The 20,112-nt window shown below is 41.5% G+C and overlaps 1 protein-coding gene across 3 annotated transcripts; it reads right to left on the bottom strand.

The window, feature by feature from the left end:
- Nucleotides 1-2,298: 2,298 nt before the first annotated feature.
- On the bottom strand, nt 2,299-19,820 carry TAF15 (TATA-box binding protein associated factor 15). Of its 3 annotated transcripts, XM_057415490.1 has the most exons (15): nt 19,725-19,820; nt 18,540-18,588; nt 18,257-18,347; nt 18,061-18,178; nt 15,111-15,394; nt 14,204-14,318; nt 7,497-7,531; nt 6,866-6,898; nt 6,139-6,248; nt 5,468-5,597; nt 4,742-4,831; nt 3,344-3,428; nt 3,168-3,253; nt 2,959-3,061; nt 2,299-2,676 (listed from the first exon to the last, which is right to left on the bottom strand). In XM_057415490.1, exons 1-15 carry the CDS (start codon nt 19,802-19,804, stop codon nt 2,637-2,639), a joined length of 1,449 nt encoding a protein of 482 aa, XP_057271473.1. In that variant the 5' UTR covers nt 19,805-19,820; the 3' UTR covers nt 2,299-2,636. The 3 variants fall into 3 exon arrangements, with proteins under 3 accessions (XP_057271473.1, XP_057271474.1, XP_057271475.1); XM_057415491.1 differs by lacking the exon at nt 7,497-7,531 and having other exon boundaries at nt 19,725-19,819; XM_057415492.1 differs by lacking the exons at nt 7,497-7,531; nt 18,257-18,347; nt 18,540-18,588; nt 19,725-19,820 and having other exon boundaries at nt 18,061-18,250.
- Nucleotides 19,821-20,112: the final 292 nt, after the last annotated feature.

Below are 20,112 nucleotides of genomic sequence, written 5' to 3'. Positions count from 1 at the left end.
AGTATTACAAGTGAAGTCCCTAAAATAGGAGCAGCGTATCTAACTAAATACAGGGATAACCCCAGTGTGATGGTAAGGCCCTGTGTTTAACCAGAGTGCAGCAAGCTGTGAACTTGTGTGTCAGGAAGAGCTAAAATTCATTCATTCCTTAATACACTGGCTTCTTGGAAAGGTTTTTACTTTGCTTTTAGCCTCAATGAAAACTTACCCTGTAGGCAGTGTGTGCAGTGCAAAAGGACTCAGCAGGAAGAGCTGGGAGGGCAATGGCATTGTTAAAGCTTCACCTGGGTTTGTAACTACAGAACATCACTTCACAGACTTCTCTATGAACTCATTTAACTCTCTGCACCAAAACCAACTAAAACACATGCATGCCCCCAACCTGGTGTCACCCTTTCTCTGCCCTGCTAGCTTTCTATGAGACAAAGCAGCCGGTGAAGATGTCTTCACAGTCGTAGAAGCCATGTAGAACACAAGTTGTGCTTGCCCCAGTGAGGAACAGAACATGAATAAAACAAACATCCAGTATCTTTGCCAGGCTGGGAAGGTGGCGACAGCTCCACCAGTTTTGTGGCTTACTTGAATACTGGTCTGGGTAGTGATCCAGCTGGGGAGTGACTGCTTAAGGACATAAATGCTTTTAGGCTGGGGGGGGAAGGCAGGGCTGGCAGTTGAGTCAGGATTAAAGGGAGCTACAACTGTTGCTCCAGGTATTGAAAATCCCAGAGGGAAAAGGCAAGAGAGACAGCAGGGAACGTGCAGGACCAGGGTGCCTCTGCCCCATTGGGTTTGCTCAGCCCAGCCCTTCCCAGCTTACTCACACAGTGCGATGGGATCAAGGAGCTGCCCTAAGGAGGTGCCTGCAATTTGCAAGCGCGACTGTGTTCGGCAAGCAACCTGAGGCCGTGACACATCCCTTTGTTCTCAGCTGCATCACTGCCTTCCTCCAGCCCCTCATCCCTCGGATCCGAGGTGCAAGAGCACCCTCTAGCCTGCTTCCCTCAAACCATCACTCCAGCTTAACTGTGACTCCAACTTAGCCAGCCTGGCTCATTTTTGACAGTACCAAGTTAGGTGTACCAGGCCTCGGATCTTAAGTCTTAAGCAGAACAAGACACTGAATTTATTTGCCTTCCTAAAGGCCTCCCTCATCCATTAAACTTTACAGCATCACTAACACACATACACCTCCAGTTCCAGTGTTTCATGAACAAGCTCTCCGTGATTTGTGACAATTGCACTTTCAAAGAGACACCTTAAAATACTCCATTTACAGCCATGGGTGATTCCCAGTTTGAACTCCCCATCACCGTGACTGCACACCAAGGCAGGGAGCTGGCTTACAAGCATGAACAAAAGCTACTGTTAACCAGACGCTCTCTTGGAGGCCTGTGATGAAGAGGCAGCACTGGACACAAGCTGACTGTGGCAGTGCCAGCTTCTCACACAGCCCCACCACCTCTCCTCTGTAGTGTGCAATGACCTAGTCCAAGCAGGGGCTCCTGCTTCTTCAAACCTTGGCTTCAGTGCTGAATCCCAAACGCTTACAACGTGTCTTCTGCATCTGTGTCACCTCCATCTTATCTCAAAGATGAGCGCAGCACTCGTTTGCATCACCCACATTTCAAAAGCAGCACTAAAAGGGACAGCAATACATAGAAAAAGGAAGTCGATTTGCTAAAAGCCGTCCCACTTTGGTTTTGGAGCCTGGGCTGGTCACAACATGCTCCCTGGCAGCACAAGAGCACACTGCCATCTGCCTGCTCCTCCTGAAGGCTGCAGGGTGCACCAAAGCATGTGTAGCAGGCAATATAGGAAAGCAGGACTTCATCCTCAGAGGGAAATGAGAAAGGAGCCAGGGACAAGTCTGCAAGTCTGGGATAGAAAGTATGGACAGCAAGTGGGCCCACCACAGGATGCTGGAGAGGGGCTCTTCATCAGCGATTGTAGTGACAGGACAAGGGGTGACGGGTTCAAAGTGAAACAGGGGAAGTTCAGGTTAGAGATAAGGCAGAAGCTCTTCCCTGTGAGGGTGCTGAGGCGCTGGCACAGGGTGCCCAGAGAAGCTGTGGCTGCCCCATCCCTGGCAGTGCTCAAGGCCAGGTTGGACACAGGGGCTTGGAGCAAGCTGCTCTAGTGGAAGGTGTCCCTGCCTGTGGCAGGGGGTTGGAATTGGATGAGCTTTTAAGGTCCTTTCCAAAACTATTCTATGATTCTATTTACTACTTAGGTCATACACAGGAAGCTAGGGAGCACAGAAGGAAACACAGGCAACTGAATTAACTTGCACCAGTGAGATTTCACAAATAAAACAATCAGCATTTATTGTTGTATTACAAAACACTTCATATTTTGGCAATATTTTACAGTTTATCCTTTTTCTTCTCAGGGGCCTGTTGAAAAGGTATGGGGGAGGGGGAAGAAAAGAGGAGAATGTTGAAATCAAGATTAAATTTCCATGTCTTGCTTAAAAAAAAAAGTCCTCCCAAACCACCCCAATCCCTCCCACCAAAATAAAACTCTAGTTTCACTCAATTCCACTATCCAAAGAGGCCATGGGTGAAGCTGCAGGCAAAACTCTGGCAATTTCACTATCAAACGCATCAAGAAGACAAACAAAACATTCACAGTGGTCTTCAGTATGGTCTGTTGCGTTGATCGTTTCTGAAGTCATTTCTGGAAGGGAAATGCAAAGTTATAAGGAATCCCCTTCAGCAAACAACAAACAGCCCTTTCAGTGAGACATCTCCACGCTAACTTCTGTGCTTGGATAGCCTCATCCAAAAACACTCACAGAACACACTCAACTGACTTCCTTCCCCTGCAAGCTCCCATGTGGAGTTGGTATTTTCACAGCACAGTGTGCATGCACACATAAACAACATTCCTTTCCCACATCCCTATCACTTCCACAGCCTGTCTGCTCCAGCACCAAGCAAGGACAAAGCAAGTGCTTACCTTCCTCCCATTTTACCCCCATAGCCACCTCCCCGGTCGCCACCTCTGCCACCGCGCCCTCGGTATCCTCTTTCTCCTCCATAGCCACCTCTCCCACGGAAATCTGGAGGGGATGCAAACCAACACACATCAGCCAGGTTATCCAAAAGGCTGCAGGGGACATGAGCACTTTAAATGCTTCAGAAGAGAGACAGCTGTTCCCTACACACCTCCTGATGGACGGGAATCTTCTGGTCTGGGCTCACCGCACTGGTTGCAGGAATTCCTGCGAGCGAAGTTCATGTTGCCACAGCCCCTGGAAAAGACAAGGACTCCCCAGACTCAGCTGCCAAGAAACTCAGAGAGCATCCATGAAACACCACTGCCCAATGAAAATGACACTTACGGGTTAGGACAAACCCAGTCACCATTTTTGGGTTCCCCACTTCTACCCTGGAAGCCTCCACCTCTTCCATATCCACCTCGTGAACCTGCACACAAAATTACAGTCAGAATAAAGGAGGGGAAGTGTCTTTGACCTTATACATAAGAAACATTTATTAAGGGCTGTCACCAGCTTCAGAACCTGAGAGACAGACTTTACAGGTGGAAGAAGTGTTTAATGTAAATACATCCCTCCAGACAAGCCATATTAGGAATTCTGGAAGAAGCAGGGAGTGCCAAGGACAGTAAATGGTACCCTGGTAGAATTCAGCAACTACCAGCTGAGGTTTTCCTAGCTGGAAAACTTGGACAAACAGAAGTTTCAGCCACAACCAAACCTCAACAGCATTTGACGTCCTGAAGCTGATGTATCCGCATAGCTGAAATACATATGCCCATAGGAGCACATTTCTAACTCAGGCAGATGGAGAAAACAAAGAAGCAAGGATAGCACGTGGTGGCCAGAAAAAGTTTCTCCACCATGTACTTATTATATATTCTTTTTCAGCAATAAAAGGAAACCTGATCCACTTGAATTGCCAATGGGTAAATGTAAACCTACTGTGTGTATTAATGAAATTTCATAAAGATTTAACAATGTCTATCCATCACATATGGCCAGGCTCAGTCACTGAACAAAAACCACCCCAAACTGGATTTATGCCAGGATGCATCTGACAAGCACAGGGACACCACAGTTCTTGCTTTCTGCAGCAAAACACAGTAAGAACTTTTATACCAATTGAAGCTCTTGACGAATCCCTTTTGTACCAGCCTACAAAACTGCCTGATTTAAGAACTAAGAGTTGTTGACAGCCACCACACAAAGCATGCTTCCTGTAAAATGGTAATTAATATCCAATGGGCTACTCACAGAACTGCATTATGCAGAGAAGCAGGGAGATAAACATCCATGTAACTGAAGGAGTCAGATATCCAACTGCTGCTCTAAGTCAGCAGCAGTTGAATAATTTACCTTGCTTGATACCATCTGGAAACACAGTATCTCAAGGCTTTGCTGTAATGAGTAAATACACTCACTGGGAATTCACACCTATATATGTGGAAACTGCACAGCCTCAACATCCTTGTTACACTATCTCTTTCAAAGCAATGCTGAGACATGATCTGGAGACTCTCCAGTTCAAAAGGAAAGCGTAAATTCTGTGCTGTGTAGAAGAGATCACAGATTTCAGTTTAGCGTGCTTGGTTCAAGCCTTATTATTCCCTTTCATGGCAGAATCCCAAAGGCCCCTATGCTTGATGAATCACTGCTTCAAAGTCAACTTTTATAAACTAAGAATAGCTAAAAAGCATTTAACTATTAAAACCCAAGGATTCCATGGATTTCAGTCCCCACCTCGACGTCCACCACCTCCACCTCCTCTCATGAATTCAGGCCTTCTAGTTGCAAAAGAAACTTTGATAACATTGCCATTGAATTCTTTTCCTGTGGAAAGACAGGGAATGAGAGAAAGATCAATACAGCTCCCAATGGCACAGCAGCAAGTTCAGAGGCACAGAAGTGATTTGCACATACAGACTGAATACAAAGCTTCTAAGACCCTCCTCAAGTTTACTGCTATCAAAGAGTATAGCTGTATTTTTGCATCAAGAATGCAAAGTTTTATATCACTATATTTCTGGGATCTGCTGTCATCCTCCACTGAACCCACAATTTAAGAAAACCCTTGTTCTTCACTGCTCATATACATGCACTTGAAACAAATTGTCAGAGCCATCCCCAAAGGCTAAAACCAACACCACAGCACTAACAGTATCGATACTAACACTGTAGGAAACCCCTCCAGCTGCTGACAGATCACAGCTCTGCTGGTCTGAACAAGAAGTGACGTGATGCCACCTCTCACACTCGTGAGGTACCGCAGGCAAACCTTAATGGTTTCATTAGAGATTTTTGGTCTTAACCACAAGCTGCTGTTTCACCAAATGAGAAAGCCAGCACACAGAAAATAATAACAGCCACACAACAACCAGCACAGGGTTCCCAATGGGGTTACTGATTTGCTTCTTCAACTGTGTGTTACATCCATAAATAACCAGAAGAACAGGTACTCTCACCTACCGTCAAACCAGTCAATTGCTGCTTTAGCAGAAGGAGGGTCATCAAAAGATACTGTTGCTTCTCCCTTTGGTTTGCCCGTATCCTTATCTGTATAAAGATTTATCATAGGTTTGCCAGTCTTTTTGTTGGTCTGAAAAGAAAGGTTGTACACTTGACATAGGAGAAATACTGGTAAACCTAGTTCAAAGCTAAGTATCACTAGAAGGAAGATTCTCTTGGAGCTAGCCTGCAGAAGCAGATGCTTCTGACTGAAGGATACTGACTGGCTGTTCTCCAGGATGCAATGATGGGCCCAGTTTTAAGAGAAAAAAATGAAGTCAAGTGCAGGAAGCCCTAATTTAGAATCACAGAAACAGAAAAACCAGCCACAGAACACAGAAGCATACATGCTGAAGTACGGGGGTGGTACAACGGATAGAGTGTCAGTGTTAAGGGTTATAAAGACTAAAGATATGTGAAGCAATCTAAATGTCACTGGGAAAAAATGGTGCTAGTGCTGCCAGCTTATAAATGAGCTGTCATCTCATATACTTATGTATACATCAGACAAAAATACTATCTACAACTGGGAGTCAGAGTGAGCATCTGCCTTGAATGATACCAGTACTTTTCCAATACACTAGCTCTGCAAGTTCTCTTTCTTCTTACCAATGATTTCTTATTTCACATACCTTTATGATACCGATTTGTTTGAAATAGTCTGCCACTTGATCTGTTGAAACATCCTCTCCGAGTCCTTGCACGAAGATGGTGTTGTTATCAGAGTTGTCAGACTCTGAATCTAGGACAAAGTAAGTTACATTTACCATGCATTTCTGTGGTAGCAACAAAAGCAACATTTTAAACTCAGGTTTATGCTGCCCAGGAGCAGACCCTTAAATCTCAAAGACAACTTGCATGAAATAAAAGATGAGCTGAGAGCATCATTTTGAAGTTAACACTCTCAACTTCCAACACACATGCACAGCACCTACAGATGCCACAGTACATCAGAGACAGAGAACATTCAATAGCTGACCAGCATAGCTGTCATTGCTACTGCTGAACCCAGGACAGCCACACACTCAACTTATCCATGGAGCCAGCACATCCAAACCCATCAAAGCAGCTTATGTTTTAAATAACTCAAGTTCAGTGGAAGTCTTATGGCAGTGAAAGCAGCTGCTGGGCTCAAAGGGATTCAAAGTTCATCAGCAAATTCCTACTTGCTCCATGAAAAGGCATCCAAAAATTCACACGTGCTTTCATAAACCAGATTCCTCTCAAGGAAGAGAGGCTTTAGTTAAGGTTTCTTTTGAGCCATGGGAACTGCAGCCACATCCATCTTTCTAGCAATACATTTTAAAAGCAACGACCTGAGAGCTACAATGTACTCCCACCCACTGCTTGTTTTCTTACCAGCATCTGATCTCGGTCCATAATCCCTCTGACCTATGAAAGGAGTTTAAGGGGGGGGGAAAAAAAAAAGGAAAAAAAAAAGACTATTTTTAGCAAAACATTTTCAAGTGACTTTTTTAGAAACAAGAAAATATTTAAAGCATGTATGTAATGCAGCTAAGATCTAAAACATTAACCAGAGATTTAGAGGCCATTTAGCTTAAAACGTTCAACAGAAGGTGTCTGTAGGACGTTAACGTGTTCTTTAACTTGCAGCACGTGGCAGTTGCCACACTGATGCTGTGCTGGTGTTCTCTTGCTGGTTGTCACATCACCAAGCAGTTTACCGCTTTAAGTTTTTACCTCTAGAACCTTTCTAAGAAGCGTTTGTAACGGAAAAAGAACAGAAACAAAAGAAAAGAAAAGAAACAATCCGGTGAACGTCACTGTCTCCACAAATTCGTTCATGCAATTTGACAAAGGAGGAATGCAGTTTATGGCTAAAAGTTTGGCTCTTTAAAGAAACTCATGAACAACACCAGCCTCACCGAAACACCATAATGCTTCTAGGAGATAGTAACGAGATATTATTGGTGGCTTTTAGATTTATAAAGGATTTCCACTGAAACATTTTTGGATACTCGGCACTTACCACCGTAATTTTTGAAGCCACCACGGTCACCACCACTGCAGAGGAAAAATTGAAGAAATGATTTCTTCCTTAAGTCTCTATGTGCTGAGCTCAAGGCTCAATCTACAGTTAACTGATCACAAGCTGAGAGTTACTGTCTGGCACCTAAAGCACCATCTCTACGCTCTCCTCACCACTCATTCACGTTCAAAGCTTAAATTACATGAAAGTGAATAAACTCACTGGAGGAGAGAGAAGCCCTGAAGAGTATTTTAAACTAACCCACACACATGTCGTTGCTTCAATAGTCTCTCCCATCCCATAAGGCAAAAGGACTGCTATTAAAACCTGGGGTTTCAAACAGACACATTATTTCATGAAGGTTAATGGGCTTTAATTGTGGGTGTAATTGCTCCTTTGGAATAATGAGTGCTTTAGGACTTCCCTGGAAGTAAGAAGAGCTGAAGTTAATTAACCTCCATTGTAATGCATTTATATACAAGGGGCAAATGATCAGTATCAGCCGTTCTCTGAGAAAGGGCCTGTGGGGACCTACTGTACTGCTAGCACTTGACATTACAGAGAAGGTGTGTGTATGTGAGCTTCAAAAGCAGAGGCCGTGAAGTTTTATTTCATTCATTCTGATACCTGTGGCACAAAATGTAGACCAAGTTAAGAGATTACACACATCACTTTTCAAAGGTTAGAAGGGGGTTTGAAACTCTAATTATGTGCATGAAAATAAACCCTCACTCTTTTCAATGTCAATGTTTGTACTAGCAGGATTTCTCACACCAGCATTTGTAAGTGCATCCACGTTATGAACATAACATAACCAGTATTCAAAGCCTTGAGGAAAAATACGACCACTGGGTTGTTTAGGAAGCCAAGAAACAAGCGTCAGAAAGTCTCATGCTGCCGTGTACAACAGCCCTGCTTGCCCTCCTTCACACAGGGGGCTTAGCTGCTACTTTAAGATTAGGCAGCTCACCTAATCCTGACAGCAGCTAAAATAAAGCCAGCATAAGTTCAAACCATGATGTGGAGTAGCTAGGGAACTACTATGCTAGTATGAGTAGCCCCTTCACCACTGTGCTTCACAACTAGAAGTCACTCCAGGCTTTGATTCAACCTATCTGCCAAGACACCAGAGTGCAACCATGGGACAAGCACCCCAGCAAGAGGCAATGGTATAGAATTAGGGAGTAACTTCTTGGCACTTTGTGCATCTGCTTTCTGTTACAGCAAATGCAAAGTGATGAAGGGAAGGTATTGCTTGCTTAACATTTATGAGGTAAAATCTGCCCCAAGTGAGGCATAGAAAAGAAACAAGGTTTTAACAGCTATTATCAAAGCTGGATTAAGAGACACATTCTTTGAAGGGTGACTGACATTCTGTAGCAGTACATAAAAGGACTATTAGATGTTTGCCACAACAGGCTATCACTTTTACTGGGACTTCTCTTATGCAGTGTCATTTACTCCTATGTAACTCATTCTGCTCATTAAAGAGGTAAAATGACTAAATTCCACATGCAACATCAGAGCTGGTCTTTAGTCAAGGCTGGCTATTTTCAAGGACTGATGACAAAAACACAATAGTGATCATAAAATTGACTGTAAATACCTTTCTGCCACCTCCAATTCACTTCAGCTAAAAGAAAAGCTTGATTATAACATAACATTTCAGTCGGATGCCTGTTCTTCTAGGATTTTAACTTAGAAATAACAAGAGTGAATACATCAACCATGAAAATGTTATCAAAGTTTCCCAGCCCTAGATTATGTCCCCAGTTCATCAGGAGAGCATTATCCACAACATTTGTTTTCTGATTTCTAAGCATACAGCAGCAGAGACATAAATTAGGACAAAATCCAACAATCTAAAAACATACAGAAAGGTTGTGATCAACACAGCCAGGACTTCACAGGGTTTTGCTGGGATGCTGGGGTAAAAATGCATGCACCACAATACTGAGAAGTGGTACAGAGCTGGATATACAAAATGTAAAGGAGGTCACATCAAATGCTTCATTTGTAACTTTGCAATACAGCAATTCTGTACCCCACACTAACAAGTGCAATCCACATTTTAATTAGATTTTTTAATTAATGTCTGCAGAAATAGGGTTTTCCCCAAGTATGCTTCAGCATGGCATCTTCTGCTTAGTCTTGACTCACCAACCCAGCAAAAATTTGCATCAGTTCAGTGTCAAATACCTTTGATGACAGATTTATGCTCTCCTCCATTTTTAAGTCACATGTCCTATGTGATTTATAAAGCTGCAGTGTGTTCCCTTTCCAAGCTCCCTGGGCAAAGGTACCCAAGATCCCCAGGAGGTCCCTGGATATGCTGCAGCAAGCAAACTCAAACACAGAAGCTGGTTGCAAGCATCTCAGATTCACCTCTCACCAAGACCCAAAATTCAAGTCTCAAGCTGGCTGAAATAGTTCCCACACCATCGTCACAGAACATGTGGAAAACCTAATATCAGTGCTTCACTGCTTTACCAAATAGATGGGCAACCAACTGGAGTTTGGAGTTTTAACACCTTATGTTAGAATCATGAACAGGCAGCTAAAATTCAGCTATGTCACCAACGAAGATAAGTGACTGCACTGCAAGCAGTCAGAGTGTCTGCGAGGCACCATTCATAGGGACAAAAACTTGCTGCTATGAAAGAAACACCATCAGATGTTCTTTTCCCCCTGTATATGCTCACACATTTAACCATCACCTACTTGACTGTAACTGGTGTGCATCTGAATATTGCTTACTTCAGCTGGGAATCACTCTTTGAGTTAAAGGCACAGTTACATGGCAAGCTCAACACTACAGATACAAGAAATACCTTTTTTAAATGGCAGAAGCAGCACCAAGAACTCAGGCACCAGATTTCAGCCTCCAACATGGATCTGTCTTGCCAAGCATGTGGGAGTTGCACGTAAGAATGTATTTTTACAAACAACAAAGGAATGCTCAGTGCACCCATAAAATCACTGACAGATGGCTTTTTCCCCCCCGCCTGTATTTATTGCCTCTTTTCATGTTTTCCCAAAGTCTACCTATAAAAGGCTGAGCTCAAGCATGAATATTACAAGTTATAATATTAATTCTGAACACAAACCACACTTGTAACAAAAACCCACCTGCACTAAGTTGTAGTTTCTTTTTATAACAATAAGCTTATTCCCACTCATAGCCGATACAACAGTTAAGCTGCACAGGTGACTGATTTATAGCACATCAACATCAGTTCTGCATGAGAGAATAAAATCTGTGCTGAGCAAAGTTGGGATTTCTATGCCAAACCCTAACACAACAGTAAATCCTCTTCTAAACTGCATCTATGTAGTTCCACCACACAGACTGCACAAGCTGATTCAAAGGCAGAGCTTCTCCCATTTAATCCCCAGGCTCTAAGAGAAGGGCAGTGTCACAGGTACAGCTACCCGACAGCCCAAATGGCTTTCTCAACATCAAAGAGCACAAACCTGCTTTGTATTGCTACTGTATTTCCCACTTAACCTGCTTAACCAAAACAGTTCAGTCCCACAACCACAATAAAATATTAATTCCTTATTTTTCAGACAAGAACTCTAACAACAAGGGAAATAACCCTACAAGGAAACTTGGAAGAATAACTGGGTGTAAAACTGCATTCTCCAGACCTGGTGTACCCGCTTTCTAACCAAAAGAGCTCAAAGATAAGACTCTTCTACTGTGGGTTTAAAAACACAGAAAAGATTTTGCTTCTTAGCCAGAATACAAATGAGACCATGAATTCTTCAAGCTTCACAATGAAAGGGTGACAAATTCTACTAAAGCCCCCAAAGATGTAATTCAAGGCCATTAAAAAAAATACCTGAATGATTCTGAAACCCTGAGTTACTGAGATTAAAAAGTGAACATCTGACACAGAAGAAAACGATTGTTCTTTATCGTAACATCAGCTACAGAATCTGAACAGGAACTTCTCAAAAGGTATTTTCCTCTCAGTGCTGCCTGACTTTGCACAGGCACAAAAGAAAAATGAGTGCTGAAAGCATTCATCACAGTACATATTCAAATCATTCTGGTTTTTGGAATAACAATTCATACCTTAACATTGCCAATGAGGTTGTGAAGTACTTTCAGAAAGGTTATTCAAAGAAATTTAAGCTCTTAGAATTTAAAAATGTTAACTGGATTTTGCCTCAAGTATGCCAGAATAATGTCTAGCACTTGCACACTGCTCTGAAGGTTCCTACACGTAGGGTGGGTTTATACAGGCCATTGCAACTCACACGAACCCTGTGGGAGAACTGATGCTGCAGGCAAAGTCACTGTCTCACAAGTGCAGGATGATGCTTGTAAGGGGGATGCAGCACCCAGCACAAGAGAGCAGGTTAGGCAATACAGCTGTAAGAACACCAGCCACTGGGTACAGCTCTAACAATGAGCAACAAGCTGCAACATGTTCTCCCTGTCCAGACAAAATCTTTCTTGCTTGCTAACACAGAAGAGATTCCTTTGCTACAGTCTTGAGTTAGCTATTAATGTTTTTATAATGTCAAAGAACAACTTACTTCTCTGTGTGTGTATTGACAGAACTCAGTTACACATTATGTTCTAAGCACTATGAAAGTCAAAGCCTACATAGTTACAAGTATCTGTGTAGGCAAGACTTTTAGCTTATTTCCTAGTGGCTATGGATTCATGAGCATTAAAATGTGATCTGAAATGCTAACTAGTTACTGGAGATAGACTTGACATTCCTACACAAGCTTTTAGGGGAGGGGGAAAAGGAAAAACCCAGGGAAACCCAAGAAACTACCCTGAAATCCCACACTTTCACAGGATTAAACATGATTTCTTACCTTATTAAAAGTTATTTTCCTCTTGATTATACAAGTTTGGTATTTAATTTAAACTTTACCCTTTCCTATTAGGAATGACTTTGGTAAAACATGTCAGAAACAGAATTCTCCATCATAATTATGCAGAGAGACTGAATAAATATACATGACAGTGTAGTTTCAGAGAAATTTCACTATAAACAGCACCAAAGACTGCATCACTTAATAGAAGTGAACAGAATTCCTACCCACTTTGTGGTATTTTCCCCCACTTCTCCATTCACTTCCACTCTTTTTCTCTTGGCTTTCCACTGAAAAAGCCAAAAGTGGTTTTTGGTTCGACCAGAAGTGGTAATACGTAATAATCCATGTATTACCTACATGGATGTGCGAACAAGATTTTCCTTACAATTTGGAAAAACATGGGAAGAGGCTTTATTTTCACAGACATCAATTTCATTTACTTCAACTTGCAAAGACGGAAGTTTGTTTCAAAGTGATAAAATCTACCAAAAGTAGATTTTCTGAAGCTCACATTTGAAGCTCTTGAATGGAAAGGGCTCACCTGAAGATGGCTTTTTAAAGACCCATATTTTACCGTAGGAACATGGAAAACCCTCATCCACGCAGAAAAGCTGATTTAAAAGCAATTGTTCAGTTTTAACTGAAAATTAATTTAGAGGTTACTTTGCTGGTTAAGTTTCTATTATACAAAACCCCAGCAAACTCTAACATGAAGTAAGTATTAACACACACTTGTAATTATGCTACCACCCCTAATCAAGAGAGGTAGGGTTCACCTATGTCATCGAAGCAACAAGTCACAAAGTTCAATTTGGGACCACTTTAGAAACAGGTAAATTTAAAGTATGGTTTTAAAATGAAGACTTTCTAACCAACCAAGTCTTAACACACTGTTAGATTATTTTCTTTAGTTAAGGTCAGTTCAGTGTTGTACAATTCAGAGTTGTCTGGGGTTCCAGCAATAACCCACAACCGTGCAGCCTATTAAAGGGCAAGGGGTGTCAACAAGCAGCACTCTACAGCTCATTGGAAGCTCCCACATCCTTACTTGGCATCAGTGAGCACTCTACACCCCCCCAACCACTTCACAGAGGGAATGAAAGGGTAGCAAATTGTGACAGTTTATTAAGAAATATAAATGTCATCTGGTCTAATGCAACAGGATTTAAAGCAAAGGTCCCAATGGCCTATGCATGAGATCATCTGCATGCACTACATCAAATATGTGCATAAATTTTCTTGACAGGAGCAAGGCCTAATACAATGGCAGAAGGGGTAATGGGGTTGTTAATATTTAAAATCTGCTTTAAATAAATGTGTTGAAACTGACAGCTAAGCCAATAATACAAACTGTATTTTAATAAAAGTTTAAACTGAAAACCACCCCAAACCACAAAACAACCCAGTAAAGAACAAGTAATGCTGTCACTAGGAAGCAGAAAGACACTTAACCACCCTTAGCATAATGATTTGTCACTGTAAAGTCAAAACCTCCCTGCTAAAATGTTAGCTACCTTAGCTATGAATTGTGGAAAACCTTCTCAATCCCTGGCTGTTGGTTTCTTCCAATTGAAAACAACTGTTCCAGGTTTTACAATGTCTTATTTTAAGGGATGGGCTCAAGCAGTTTGTGTATTGCAACTCATGTAAATAAAACACAGCTACGTGTCATAATCCAAAAGCTTTTCCTAGGCAAAATGTGTTTCTGTGCAGTGCAGAAAGGTTTAATTTTAGAAACTTCCCATTTTTAGAAATCTAAATCTGAGCCACATTAGGAATAGACATATAATAGACAAAAATTAAAGCCAGCTAAGTAATAACAAACAAGGGTAGGGAACTGCAGGCACAGGAATGAGATCACTTACCTATATCCAGACATATGACCTCTTCCATCCATGTCATATCCCCCTCTACCTCCTCCCTGTGACCCGCCATATCCTCTATTATCTTCTCCATACCTACTCTTTTCTCGACGATCATCTGGAGGAATGAAGAGAACAAAACATGAGTGAATTGTAGTGCAAACTGCAGTGAAAATTCCCACCCTACAGCTTTTCCTCCCCTGGTTTGCCATTTAAACCAGGAAAGCATCAACTCCTAAATCTCTTATGTTATCTACACCACAAAGTAACAGAGCAAAGTTTGGTTTTGTTCTCTCTCTTAGCCTCCAGAGCCACAAGATATCTCCAAATGTAAACACTGTTCCTCACACTCCATTTTCCAATGTTAAACACATTGTCTAAAATATACTTTGCATTCTACTTCCATATCACCCTCCCAGTTTGCAAAAGGCATCACTGAAGACAGAACAAGGATAAAGAGTGTGGGTTGTGCCGCTGGTGTGAAGTTACTGCAAAAAGAAGGGCCGACCTTAAACTTCTCATTTCCTTCTATCTCAGAATTCACCTACACAGCACAAAGCTGGAATGTGAAGTGCAAAAGCTCTTCATGACTGATCAAGACATACCACCTTCATGTAGGAAGAAGGTTCAAAATGGCTTAGGAAGAAAATTCCATCTACATTTTGCAGATATGGACTCTGCGAGGCTGCCTCCAACAAATGCAAATGCAAGAGTTTTGGGGCCCCAAGTTTTTCATCTCTGCATAATGCTTGAAAGTCTTCACAAATAAAACACTCCCCAAAACCAACAACATGAAAAAAGAGTTTTAACTATTCATTAAATCAACTGCCTGTGGAATGCAATCCAGCTATTTCACAGCATTTCTGCTTAATTTTACTAGCCAATATTGAACTTAACCTGTGAATTTTACCTTGGCTGTTGTGGCTATAGCTTCCCTTCTGAGACTGGTAGGATTGCTGAGAATGGCCATATGAGCTTTGGTGCTGGTTATAGCCTGACTTTTGGTCATATGAGCTCTGGTGGCCATAGCCCGACTGCTGGTCATAAGAACCCTGGTGGCCATAGCCCGACTGCTGGTCATATGAGCTTGACTGCTGGTCATAAGAGTCTTGGTTTTGTCCATAGCTTGACTGCTGGTCATAAGAGCTTTGGTGCTGACCATAGTTTGACTTTTGTTCATAAGAGCTTCTTCCACTTAAAATAAACAGAATCGGTATTAATAGCTTAATGTTCACAGAAAAGAGAGCAAAATAATGGCTGAAAATTCATGACATTGCTCAAACTTCCTAATCCCAGTTACCTCCCAATCATTACTGGCATACAGATAGGAAACACTGTTTCACCTCTGTTGGGATGTATCTGGGTTCTGATAAAACACAGAAAACTGTACACTACCAATGCTTTCAAGACATCCTCCATTTTCTCTATAAATGTAACTTACGAGCATCACTCACTGTACATACCCCAGTAAAATGCTGCTTTCTCTCCTCTCCCAGTAGCATGACTACTGATGGATACATGGGCTGATGGATAGCCCATGAGCTGCCAAACAACAAAGCCTTCTCTGCAGAACTGCAGGGAACACTTCTGCTGCCCATATTGTATTATGCAGCTTATATCTGCTGCCTATGAAACAAAAAAATCCCCCAATTTTGCTCTCACTGAATTGCAGTTTATCTTTTCCTGGGCTTTCTACCATTTGGCCAAGAACTGTTCTAACTCCTGTGATGTCCCCCATCATACTTGCAGTTCTCCTCACTTTCATGTCATTTACATATACTATCCAACCAACTTCCATCAGAAACACTGACCAACATCACATCTAGGATATTCCAATACAACATGGCTATACACTCTAGGAGAGAGCTGTAACTCTTCTCTGACTAGTAACAACTTCAGAGCAACCACAAAGAGATCTCACCTACACCAAGCTTCCCTTGTAGAAACAAAAGTGTTGTAAAAATCTAGAGAATAGCTCCAGTTGGGTTACCCTTTCATAGCAAGACATTAGATAGGTTGATGAGAAATTGCGTCCAGGAAACAATGGCTGTTACTCACACCTTTGTTTTCCCCCTGGGTAAATAGCTGTGGCTTAACTGTATTGTTTTTTTCAGTAACTGAAGTTAATCACTAACCTCTGCCAGCCTTTCTTCTCTTCCTCCTCCCTGCTCCCACCCTTTTCCAAAGGACGAGGCACTGTGTTTGCCCCTCTCTAGTCTTTGGCAATCGTACTTGCTAGCCAAAATGTCTCAGAAAAGCAAACAATAAAACCTAAGAGCCTACAGAAAGTCTCCACCAGCTTTTGGAAGCACTTGAAGATGAAGTCCATTGGATTCAACCCATCTCAAAATATCCCATCGGCATAAACAACCATCTAGTCTGCTCTGTCCCAGTCCTAGCCTCGATCTTAGCTTTAATATAACTAACCCTAGTGGCAAAGAGCTTGTGAAGACTTTTTGTTAATATCTTAAGAACAAGTAAGCTCCACTTTGCACCATCTGGAAAGAAGCATCATTGAGAGCATCCACTATTGGCTGCTTTTCCTTCCTTACCTCCCTTAGGAAGTGAGAGCTACAACTTTGTGGCCACCCTCTTCAAAACTGTCACCATTTAATTTCTCAACTTCCCTTACTTGTTGCAACTATACATTGAAGAGTTCCCCTCCAAGGTCTCTTTTCTGTTTTCCTGAACAAAACCAACTTGTTGGAGCATCTATACTCTACTGCATTTTTTCCCCACTGGATGTCGACACTTAAACCCCACATGATTGCCTAGTCCTTTGTACAGCTCTAAAATGCTTAGAAAACAAAGCACAGCAAAACTTAATCACCTACCAGCTTTTGTTAGGGATGTGTAAAAGACACTGGGAATGACAGCACCTACTGCTGACAGATAAAGACCCTGCTTGTTCATATTAAGACGTTTTGTACCGATAACTATAAAAGCAGAAAGCCAGTACAGATTTGTTCAAGTCCAGACTGCTTTATCAGCTTGTAAAAATACACAAAAATATTTGGACCTTGAAAACAAGAATGGGGTTTAGTACAGACTGTCATTTAAAGGCCACATGATCCTTAATAAAGATATAATGCATGCAGCAACCTTGGGGTGTATGCACGAAGCTTGTAAGTTAGATAACAAAGGTATTCAAGCAAAATGTGGCCTTGTAAGTCGTTAAGGGCAGCTGGGTTGTATTTTCCAACACACTTTCAAAGCGGTATCATTAATCCTCCTGAAACTTACCGGAGGTATAATATCCCTTACAAGAAAAATACATTTGCAATAGCGTGAAGTACTGAATCAGAGTACACATTTAAGTTACTGATGAGGATATAAAAACATCAGGTTTTGAGAATCCTACTTGGTTGGAAAAAGATAACTCCTTGAATGACATTTCTGAATCCTTTCCGCTTCCTTCAAAAAGAAAAGGCATTCTAAGTCAAATAAGAAGTCTGCAAATCTAAGAACAGCTAAGAATTTCCTTGCTGACAGCTTATCAGAAGTTAATAAAAGAGTATTGTAAGTTCATACAAAAGAACGTGACTGGAGAGGTATCCGATACATCTTTTTCCTAATCAAAATACTCTCTACCAGGTTCATTCTTCATTTTAGTCACTATCCAAAGACTTTCTGAAGTGTATCTCCCGTACTCCTCGACTTCAAAACAACTGTATCCCATCCTTCCCACACAAAGAAATACTCTTCCTTTTCCTCCTGCTCTTTCAGACATAAAAAATGTTTTAAGAATGTGGATTTTCAGATGTTTGTCCTTTTTTTAGCAATGAAATTTGCTACAGCTGTAGTTAAAAACATACAACTACTAGACTGTAAATAGATCCTGTTAATCTCAGCCTCCTTACCCTCTAGACGACCCTTTCTGCTGCCCCTGACTGCCATAAGACTGCTGGTTGTATGAGCTCTGATTCTGATTTTCATAACCGGATTCATCATCGTATCCCTGGGAATCTTGTCCATAACCTGGGAATGGAGGAAGAAAATTTTTAGTAAATATTCACCTTTTAATTACTGCCAATGAATGTAACAAGCTAACCAAACCTGTTTGATTTTGTCCATAGTTCCCATGATAGCTTCCATAGTTCTGTCCATAGGAGGAATTGTCTCCACTCTGCCCATAACCAGAATATCCCTGTAATTTCAAGAACGTCCTCACATAAGTGTAACTTCCAGCAGCTAATTACAGTTGTTCTTTACTAGACACAACTGCACACATCAAGCTGAGAATGGATTTCTTCCTGGCCCATGTATGGTCACTCAGGAGCAATTAGTTTTACCCAAGGAACATCTGCTATGAAAGACACTATGGGTCTTTTCACCTTACCTGTGCTTGGCCATAATTTTGACTGCTCTGATTGCCATAGGACGAATAGCTGTAAGAGAAAAATGCATTTAGTAAATGCTGACAGTACCCTCCACATGGGTTGGAAAGTAAAGGTATTTTTGGTGTTAAGTTTCTTTTCATTCCAAACCAAGTGTTTAATCCAAGTACTGCAGCTGTAGGCACATTAGAACCACATCAGTGAATTACTGGTTACCACAGTTGCCTGTCAGAAGGCAGAAAAGCTTATTCTAATTTCTGCTGTTTCAAGTATAAATTTGAAGTACATAAAAGTTGGGATTACTGTCATTTGACATTCCTCAGAATCACAGAAACTGTTATGAAACAAAGCATTTTAAGTTTTGCAGCATACTCTTACAAAGTTAATTTTACTTTCATCAATTACTGTCAGGTTGGTATTTGTTGGACTATTCAGCAATATCATCAGCAAAACCACACTTGCTTGAGATTATACTTACTTGTATGCTGCCACTTTAAGACTTCGTGAACAGAGAGAACCACCATGTGCTGAAACACTTGTATCATATCCAGATATGAACTCAAACTCACACAGTGCTATACACATAGAACCTTCTGACTTTCATTAGCACCGTCAGTATTAGCTATGATTTTCATCCTTCCATAACACCACTTTTGTTTCACCAATGAAAATACACACACACATCCCCCAAACTTGAGCTATTTCATGAGCAGGCTTTTAATTTTCACAATGATGAACAGTTATCAGATGGAAACGTGAAATTTCACTTCTATACAAGTATAGAAGTAAATATAGAAGGAAATATGTATGTATATCTTTACATCTATACAGCCCATCATCTTTCTACCTATATAAGCTTTGGCTAAAAATCCTGAACAGCTTAAGGCAGTTACATGAAAAATATTTCTCTATATTCATGCCATTTCCTAAGTTCTTTCAATGTCATTCCAATATAAACCTGCTCATTGTCTTCTCTTCAGGAAGATTTTCTTTTCCCCTGGTTTAGAAGATATATTAATAAAGGCCCAGGGCAGCAAGCTTTCTGCACCCATAACTCCAAGAACATATAAACACTTTGTTATGCCTGAAGAGTCAAACATCATGGTGGGAATACTAAACAGCCTTTCATTTTGCAGATTTAATTGCTAACAGCAAAACACCCACACCCCCCCCCTCCACACACATACCTCTGCTGGCCCCCAGACTGACTGTAACTTCCAGAATCTAGAAAAAGAATTAAGTCATATTGAGAACTTAAAATGAACATTTTCTTCTTCTACTTACTGTAAAAGGAAGAAATCTGGGGAGAAGGAAAAAGGTTCAAGTACAGTGGGTAATGCAACCGCTTTCCATGCGGAATGAGACAGCTTCCTCTTTATTAGCAAATGCTAAGGCTGGGAGAACAGGAGCACAGGGTGCAGGGAACATGACACAGGAATGGCCACTTTGAACTTTCTTTTTGAAGGCTCTGAATCCCATTTTCAAGGAGTCTCTTCAAACATCCAGGCCTGTAAAACCCCCTCTAATGGCTATCACAGACAGTGCCATCACCAGTGAACAGAAACAATGCAGCAG

The sequence above is a fragment of the Pezoporus wallicus genome, unplaced genomic scaffold, assembly GCF_028554395.1.
Source record: "Pezoporus wallicus isolate ANWC-B61680 ecotype Strahan unplaced genomic scaffold, APGP_CSIRO_Pwel_v1 contig_7856, whole genome shotgun sequence".
Lineage (NCBI taxonomy): Eukaryota > Metazoa > Chordata > Aves > Psittaciformes > Psittacidae > Pezoporus > Pezoporus wallicus.
This window is presented reverse-complemented; position numbering and strand designations above follow the sequence as displayed.